This window comes from Entelurus aequoreus, linkage group LG25 (genome assembly GCF_033978785.1).
Source record: "Entelurus aequoreus isolate RoL-2023_Sb linkage group LG25, RoL_Eaeq_v1.1, whole genome shotgun sequence".
Lineage (NCBI taxonomy): Eukaryota > Metazoa > Chordata > Actinopteri > Syngnathiformes > Syngnathidae > Entelurus > Entelurus aequoreus.
The window spans coordinates 18,568,910-18,578,877 of record NC_084755.1 but is presented as its reverse complement, the minus strand read 5'-3'; the positions used below and the strand labels follow the sequence as shown (position 1 = coordinate 18,578,877).

The 9,968-nt window shown below is 37.4% G+C and overlaps 1 protein-coding gene across 2 annotated transcripts in view; it reads left to right on the top strand.

Moving 5' to 3' along the window:
* The first annotated feature begins 3,758 nt into the window (after positions 1-3,758).
* pdgfab (platelet-derived growth factor alpha polypeptide b) overlaps positions 3,759-9,968 on the top strand; it is a 53,865-nt gene continuing 47,655 nt past the window's right edge. For both annotated transcript variants that reach the window (XR_009824493.1, XM_062036411.1), the window contains exons 1-2: positions 3,759-4,227; positions 4,655-4,751. Coding sequence is in view for 1 of the 2 variants with exons in the window: in XM_062036411.1 (XP_061892395.1) it covers positions 4,165-4,227; positions 4,655-4,751 (160 nt within the window). In the remaining variant the exon portion in view is untranslated. The remainder of the gene's footprint in view (positions 4,228-4,654; positions 4,752-9,968) is intronic.

Genomic DNA, 9,968 nt, shown 5'->3' with positions numbered 1-9,968 from the left:
CAGCAAACATTACCTAGCTTGCCAAATAGTGTAATAAATCTATTAAAAGAAGACTAAAAATGTGTAGAATAAATTTCAACATTTCAACATTTCTGTCAACGAAGATTTGCTTCAGCCTGCGACACACAGTCATTTTGATAGTAGGCTAATATAGCTAAAAAAGACACTTACATCATGCGTTGCCTTCATTATAACACTTATATAAGACTTTTAAAGTCATTTTGAAAGTAGGCTATTCTAGCTAATATAGACACTAACGTCATGTGTTGTCTTCATGATAACACTTATATAAGACTTTTAAAGTCATTTTGATAGTAGGCTAATATAGCTAATATAGACACTTACGTCATGTGTTGCCTTCAAGATAACACTTATATAAGACTTATAAAGTCATTTTGATAGTAGGCTAATATAGCTAATATAGACACTTACATCATGTGTTGCCTTCATTATAACACTTATATAAGACTTTTAAAGTCATTTTGATAGTAGGCTATTATAGCTAATATAGACACTTACATCATGCGTTGCCTTCATGATAACAATTATATAAGACTTATAAAGTCACTTTGATAGTAGGCTATTATAGCTAATATAGACACTAACGTCATGTGTTGTCTTCATGATAACACTTATATAAGACTTTTAAAGTCATTTTGATAGTAGGCTATTATTGCTAATATAGACACTTACATCATGCGTTGCCTTCATTATAACACTTATATAGACTTTTAAAGTAATTTTCATAGTAGGCTATTATAACTAATATAGACACTTACATCATGCGTTGCCTTCATGATGACACTTATATAAGACTTTCAAAGTCATTTTGATAGTAGGCTAATATAGCTAATATAGACACTTACATCATACGTTGCCTTCATGATAACACTTATATAAGACTTATAAAGTCACTTTGATAGTAGGCTATTATAGCTAATATAGACACTAACGTCATGTGTTGTCTTCATGATAGCACTTATATAAGACTTTTAAAGTCATTTTGATAGTAGGCTATTATTGCTAATATAGACACTTACATCATGCGTTGCCTTCATTATAACACTTATATAGACTTTTAAAGTCATTTTGATAGTAGGCTATTATAACTAATATAGACACTTACATCATGCGTTGCCTTCATAATGACACTTATATAAGACTTTCAAAGTCATTGTGATAGTAGGCTAATATAGCTAATATAGGCACTTACATCATGTGTTGCCTTCATTATAACACTTATATAAGACTTTTAAAGTCACTTTGATAGTAGGCTATTATAGCTAATATAGACACTTACATCATGCGTTGCCTTCATGATGACACGTATATAAGACTTTCAAAGTCACTTTGATAGTAGGCTATTATAGCTGATATAGACACTTACATCATGCGTCGCCTTCATTATAACACTTATACAAGACTTTTAAAGTCATTTTGATAGTAGGTTAATATAGCTAATATAAACACTTACATCATCTGTTGCCTTCATTATAACACTTATATACGACTTTTAAAGTCACATTGATAGTAGGCTATTATAGCTAATATAGACACTTACATCATGTGTTGTCTTCATTATAACACTTATTTAAGACTTTTAAAGTCATTTTGATAGTAGGCTAGTATAGCTAATATAGACACTTACATCATATGTTGCCTTCATTATAACACTTATTTAAGACTTTTAAAGTCATTTTGATAGTAGGCTAATATTGCTAATATAGACACTTACATCATGTGTTGCCTTCATTATAACACTTATATAAGACTTTTAAAGTCACATTGATAGTAGGCTATCATAGCTAATATAGACATTTACATCATGCGTTGCCTTCATGATGACACTTATATAAGACTTTCAAAGTCATTTTGATAGTAGGCTAATATTGCTAATATAGACACTTACATCATGCGTCGCCTTCATTATAACACTTATATAAGACTTTTAAGGTCATTTTGATAGTAGGCTAATATAGCTAATATAGACACTTACATCATGCGTTGCCTTCATGATGACACGTATATAAGACTTTCAAAGTCACTTTGATAGTAGGCTATTATAGCTAATATAGACACTTACATCATGCGTCGCCTTCATTATAACAATTATATAAGACTTTTAAAGTCATTTTGATAGTAGGCTAATATTGCTAATATAGACACTTACATCATGTGTTGCCTTCATTATAACACTTATATAAGACTTTTAAAATCACTTTGATAGTAGGCTATTATAGCTAATATAGACACTTACATCATGCGTTGCCTTCATGATGACACGTATATAAGACTTTCAAAGTCACTTTGATAGTAGGCTATTATATCTGATATAGACACTTACATCATGCGTCGCCTTCATTATAACACTTATATAAGACTTTTAAAGTCATTTTGATAGTAGGCTAGTAAAGCTAATATAAGCACTTACATCATGTGTTGCCTTCATTATAACACTTATATACGACTTTTAAAGTCACATTGATAGTAGGCTATTATAGCTAATATAGACACATACATCATGTGTTGCCTTCATTATAACACTTATATAAGACTTTTAAAGTCACTTTGATAGTAGGCTATTATAGCTAATATAGACACTAACATCATGTGTTGTCTTCATGATAACACTTATTTAAGACTTTTAAAGTCATTTTGATAGTAGGCTAGTATAGCTAATATAGACACTTACATCATGTGTTGCATCCATTATAACACTTATATGAGACTTTTAAAGTCACTTTGATAGTAGGCTATCATAGCTAATATAGACACTAATGTCATGTGTTGCCTTCATTATAACACTTATATACGACTTTTAAAGTCACTTTGATAGTAGGCTATCATAGGTAATATAGACACTAATGTCATGTGTTGCCTTCATGATAACACTTATATGAGACTTTTAAAGTCACTTTGATAGTAGGCTATTATATCTGATATAGACACTTACATCATGCGTCGCCTTCATTATAACACTTATATAAGACTTTTAAAGTCACTTTGATAGTAGGCTATTATAGCTAATATAGACACTAACATCATGTGTTGTCTTCATGATAACACTTATTTAAGACTTTTAAAGTCATTTTGATAGTAGGCTAGTATAGTTAATATAGACACTTACATCATGTGTTGCCTTCATTATAACACTTATATACGACTTTTAAAGTCACTTTGATAGTAGGCTATCATAGCTAATATAGACACTAATGTCATGTGTTGCCTTCATGATAACACTTATATGAGACTTTTAAAGTCATTTTGATAGTAGGCTATTATAGCTAATATATACACTTGCCTTCATTATAACACTTATATACAGATTTAAATTTTTTGTGGCTCCAGACAGATTCGTTTTTTGTATTTTTGGTCCAATATGGCTCTTTCAACGTTTTTTGGTTGCAAAACCACGCATTAGAATATTTGACGAGTGCATAAATCTTTGCATGGATTGGATTTGTGCAGGTGTGCCTAATAAAGTGATAAAGTGGCCTGTGTGGAACCCTCAGGGGCTTCATCTTTACACTCACATACAAGGGGTGGGCTTAGTGGGTGTGTATGTGTGTGTGTGTGTGTGTGTGTGTGGGGGGGGGGGGGGGGGGGGGGGTTCCTGCTCTTGAGTCTCAAGGCAGCCAACCAGCTCCCCTGGTGGAAGAAGACGCACCATCAGGGGAGACGCGAGTGGGAGGCGCAAATTGCGCGCACGCCGCCTCTCTATAACCAGCAGCACACACTCTCCCACTCCACTCCACGGACACACTCCGCCAGCTCTGGATGCCTTTTTTATGCATGGACAACTTTTCCCCCCTACTTCTTCTTTCTTTGAGGATCTTCTCCACTGGATTATATCTTTTTTTTAGAGACAAACTAAGACAACTTTGAAGAAAACCCCTGCGTGCGTGTGTGTGTGTGTGTGTGTGTGTGCGTGCGTGTGCGTGGGTGATAATAATAAGTGACAAGTGCAGTGCGCGCACGGGGATTGTCCCACTTTTGGAGGAGCTATGCCGAGCTATGCAAAGGAGTAACTGGAGTTTTTTCAGAACCTCCACAGCTTTCTCTCCCTGAGGGGATGGTTGAGGGTCCTCGGGGGCCAGGAGCGACTTTGGGGCTCCTACACGCCTGCTTCGTCTCGTTTGGGGTTCAATCCAAATTAAAAGGGAGATGAGAGCCACAATCTGTTCCTTCCTGCTGTGGACGACCTACCTGCTGCTGGCCACCGCTGAGGTAAACCTAATGCAAAAAACAATTAAAAAAAAGGGCCACTTTTGCGCGTTTAGGGGCCCAAAAAGCAAGAGTTGGTGCAACCAAGCCAACACACTCGCTGGGTTATTTCGGGCTTTTGTTGCCTAATTTGTTTGTAGCCTGAGCCAAGTTGGGCTAAACGCCTTCATTATAAATAGCCCCTGTGGCCCCCCCATAGCCCACCGGGTGCAGGAGCGCAACAAGTGCGCACAACCCCGCTGCGCCTGCAGCCCCGAACGCGTCATGCACGCTCCAGTTAACGTTTGCATGCATTAAACGCCGGTTTAGTTGGATGAAATTGTTTATGCAAGAGTTTGTTTGCAGCCAGCAACAATTACACTAACACATATTCCACCTCTCTCTTTCTCCCCGTTTCTCTGCAACCCTCCTCTTCATCTCCACGCCGAAGGAAGTGCAGTTTCCCCAGGAACTGATAGACAGACTGGCCCACAGTGAAATCCACAGCATCAGCGACCTCCAGCGGTTACTGGATATTGAGTCCGTAGGTAAATTCTGCCTCTTGGTACCTCCTTTTTTAAATTTATTTATTTATTTATTTATTTTAAACCACTTGAATGCCAGAAATTAAGTGTGATTTGTGAAACGTGCAAATTTTACAAAGTCAGCAATTTTTTTGCATCGGTACAACAGATGAAAATGAGCTTCTCGCTATATCGGGTCTGTGCAATATGTGTATTGTCCTTATAAAATGAGCAAATACATTTTAAAAAGGGTGGAAGTATATGTACCAAAAATTGGGAAATTTTACCCCACCAATTAATTTTTTTCCAAACATTTTTGTTTATGTGCAACTATATATATATATATATATATATATATGTTAGGTCAGGAAAAAACACAGAGGCTATTTCATCCCAACAAGCCTGTTTCGCAGGTTTCCCTGCTCGTCAAATATGTATCAAAATTTGGGAAATTTTACCCCACCAATTATTTTTTTTTAAACATTTTGTTTATGTGCAACAATATATATATGTTAGGTCAGGAAAAAACACAGAGGCTATTTCATCCCTACAAGCCTGTTTCGCAGGTTTCCCTGCTCGTCAAATATGTATCAAAATTTGGGAAATTTTACCCCACCAATTTTATTTTTTTTTTAAACATTTTGTTTATGTGCAACAATATATATATATATGTTAGGTCAGGAAAAAACACAGAGGTTATTTAATCCCTACAAGCCTGTTTCGCAGGTTTAAATATGTATCAAAATTTGGGAAATTTTACCCCACCAATTAATTTTTTTTAAACATTTTGTTTATGTGCAACAATATATATATATATAAATATATATATATATATATATATATATATATATATATATATGATCAGCGGCCTAGTGATTAGAGTGTCGGTAGGTTGTGAGTTCAAACCCCGGCCGAGTCATACCAAAGACTATAAAAATGGGACCCATTACCTCCCTGCTTGGCACTCAGCATCAAGGGTTGGAATTGGGGGTTAAATCACCAAAAATGATTCCCGGACACGGCCACCGCTGCTGCTCACTGCTCCCCTCACCTCCCAGGGGGTGATCAAGGGTGATGGGTCAAATGCAGAGAATCATTTCGCCACATCTAGTGTGTATGTGTGACAATCATTCAAATCATATAAATGTCTCTGCCAAAATGTTAAAAAAAAAGTGTGTTGTTGTACAGTGCAGGTTTGAAATAAATAATTCAATTCAATTCAATCATTGGTACTTTAACTTTAACATATATATATATATATATATACTGTATATATATATATATATATATATATATATATATATATATATATATATATATATATATATATATATATATATATATATATATGTGTGTTAGGTCAGGAAAAAACCCAGGTTATTTCATCCCGACAAGCCTGTTTTGCAGGTTTCCCTGCTCGTCAAATCAGGGACACCTGCGAAACAGGCTTGTCGGGATGAAATAGCCTCTGTGTTTTTTCCTGACCTAACGTATATTCCGCTTTACCCCGGTATTGAGCACTGTATAACGGATACACCACAGGAAGTATAGTACAGGCCAAAGGTTTGGACACGCCTTCTCATTTCAATGCGTTTTCTTTATTTTCATGACTATTAACATTGTAGATTGTCACTTTTGGCCTGTCAAAAGTTTACATACACTTGTAAAGAACATCATGTCATGGCTGTCTTGAGTTTCCAATCATTTCTACAACTCTTATTTTTTTGTGACAGAGTGATTGGAGCACATACTTGTTGGTCACAACAAACATTCATGAAGTTTGGTTCTTTTATGAATTTATTATGGGTCTACTGAAAAAGTGACCAAATCTGCTGGGTCAAAATATACATACAGCAATCAATTTTGGTGATGTAGAAAAGTTACAATCAAATCAAATAAGCTTCATGGCATTGCCTTTTAAATTCATGTGAGTAATTATGATTGACGACACCTGTTGACTTCTCTGAGCCCATTTAAATAGGGCTCATGTGATGCGGTCATTAGACTCGGTTACAAACGCGACAATGGGCAAGTCAAAGGAACTCAGCACAGATCTGAAAAAACGAATCATTGACTTAAACAAGTCAGGAAAGTCACTTGGAGCCATTTCAAAGCAGCTTAAGGTCCCAAAGGCAACTGTGCAGACAATTGTTCGTAAGTATAAAGTGCACGGCACAGTTTTGTCACTGCCACAATCAGGAAGAAAACGCAAGCTATCACCTGCTGCTGACAGAAAACTGGTCGTCAGGATGATCAAGAGTCAACCGAGAACCACCAAAAAGCAGGTCTGCAATGAAATGGAAGCTGCTGGAACACAGGTGTCAGTGTCCACAGTCAAGCGTGTTTTGCATCGCCATGAACTGAGAGGCTACCATGAAAGAGGGAAGCCCTTGCTCCAGAAGCGACACCTTAAAGCTTGTCTAAAGTTTGATGCTGATCACATTGACAAAGATAAGACCTTCTGGAGCAAAGTTCTGTAGTCAGATGAAACAAAAATTGAGCTGATTGGCCACAATACCCAGCAATATGTTTGGAGGAGAAAAGATGAGGCCTTTAATCCCAGGAACACCAATCCTACCATCAAGCTTGGTGGTGGTGGTAGTATTATGCTCTGGGCCTGTTTTGCTGCCAATGGAACTGGTGCTTTACAGAGAGTAAATGGGACAATGAAAAAGGAGGATTACCTCCAAATTCTTCAGGACAACCTAAAATCATCAGCCCGTTGGGTCTTGGGCTCAGTTGGGTGTTCCAACCGGACAATGAACACACGTAAAAAGTGGTAAAGGAATGGCTAAATCAGGCTAGAATTAAGGTTTTAGAATGGCCTTCCCAAAGTCCTGACTTAAACCCCATTGAGAACATGTGGACAATGCTGAAGAAACAATTCCATGTCAGAAAACCAACAAATGTAGCTGAACTGCACCAATTTTGTCAAGAGGAGTGGTCAAAAACTCAACCAGAAGCTTCCCAGAAGCTTAAGGATGACTATAAAGCGCCTTATTGCAGTGAATCTTGCCAAGGGACATGTAACCAATTATTAACATTGCTGTATGTATACTTTTGACCCAGCAGATTTGGTCACATTTTCAGTAGACCCATAATAAATTCATAAAAGAACCAAACTTCATAAATGTTTTTTGTGACCAACAAGTATGTGCTCCAATCACTCTATCACAAAAAAATAAGAGTTGTAGATATTATTGAAAACTCAAGACAGCCATGACATTATGTTCTTTACAAGTGTATGTAAACTTTTGACCACGACTGTATATATATATATATATATATATATATATATATATATATATATATATATATATATATTATATATATATATATATATATATATATATATATATATATATATATATATATATATATATATGTATATATGTATATGTTCTCGGTATATGTATATATATTTCTCTATGTATATATGTATATGTATATATATTTCTATATGTATATGTATGAATGTATCAGCGTGAGTCTCAATACTCTCTCAGCATTCACAGAATGAATGTTTTAGATGCACAACATAGCGCTAGTTTGAATAATGCTTTCTCAGCATACACCAAATAGCATTGGTGGGAATGCTAATCCCTCAGCATTCACACAATAAAAGGTTTGGGATGCACACAATATCTTCACCCTCAATGGTGGTCTCCCAGCATGCAGAAAGCACAAAAGATACCACATCTTTAGTGTTCAAAGTTAGTGCGAATGTTTGTCTCGCAGCATTCCCACAAACACAGCGGATGCCAGAACGCCCAACACCGCATAGTTCTGAACCAGCGTAGTGAAGCGATGTTGCTGCTTTGGCACACACACCCTTCATGCTCTCCTGGAATCAAGTGCACAGGGCATCTCCACGGTAACGCCACTGGGCAGGAAATAACCGTGCACCCGGCGAACTAAACTGTAACAAGCGGCAAACGAGCGGCGTCGCGTACGATAAAACAACAACTATAATCGGCGCGGTGTATGTTGTGCGACCCCCTGCGAGGGGTTTTATACGGGGGATATCACAGCTGCTGTTACCGCGGCAACGTCGTCACATATACCGTAAACAGAGACGGCCGCGCGCGGGCTTCGGGTTCTTGGAGGAGCTGCACTTTGGATTTCCAATCTTACATGAGCTCCTATTTACACAGGCGGCAGCCATTCATCAAATCTCCTTAAAAGACTTCTCAGTGATCATTTGCGCAAGTATTGAACGCCAATCACATCCAGGCCGCACACTAACGTATGCACGGCCCTAGGATGGACCCCCTAAAGGGGCTCTAGCATGAGAAGAAGTGTTTATAATTGAATTAACATGTCTTGCTTCAAACCGAGGAATGCTTCTCTCAGGGTAACAGTAGTAGGCTGATTATTATTACGAGGGCATAAATCTGTCGGAGGGCCAGCTCGGCGGCCCTGGCAGGCCCATTAAAAGATTTTTTTGACGCCAGCCGGAGGGGTATTTTCAGAGCTTTTGTTGCAAATGTCCGAGACTTTTTAAAAAAGTTTGCACAGTTGGTCGGACTGGACATGTGAAGCGGGCCGGGGCTGTAATCTATTTCGGGGATGTGGCAAAAAAAAAGTGTGACAGAAATAATGTGGGAACCGTCGCTGGTTAGAATGACTTCCATGAATCAGCCTCTAAAGATGTTTGGATTATTGGCAAAGGCCTCCATAAAGGGGGGAGGGCTGGATTTTTTTTGTTTTTCGGAGTCTGCAGAAGACATTAGGAGACAAGAGAATCTGCCTGTTGGCATGGGAGTTACTGGATTCCTGCTAAAATATGAAGTTGTTGTGCGACCGTGCTCAATTCCTCCAAGTCGCTGTCAGCACATCCTTTGACTCGCTAAGCTCTTTTTAAAACAGTCATGATGTGAACACAAAACTCATTTTCCCGCAGAGAATCTGATCATCATCACTTTGCTTGAAATAAAACCTTTAATAACAGTTTTAAGCCACATTTTAATACCGTATTTTCCGGACCATAAGACGCACTGCCGATGAATGGTCTATTTTTTATCTTTTTTCATATATAAAGCGCACCGGAGTCATATTATTGTTATTTTTTTCGAAATGTAAAACACTTCCTTGTGGTCTACATAACATGTAATGGTGGTTCTTTGGTCAAAATGTTGCATAGATTTGTCCTAACGAGGTTTTCGCAACTTACTGTGAGGATGGTTTTCCCAGGAAGCAAACGGACTACTCAGGACAAGGCGTGCAGGTAAAAACATGATT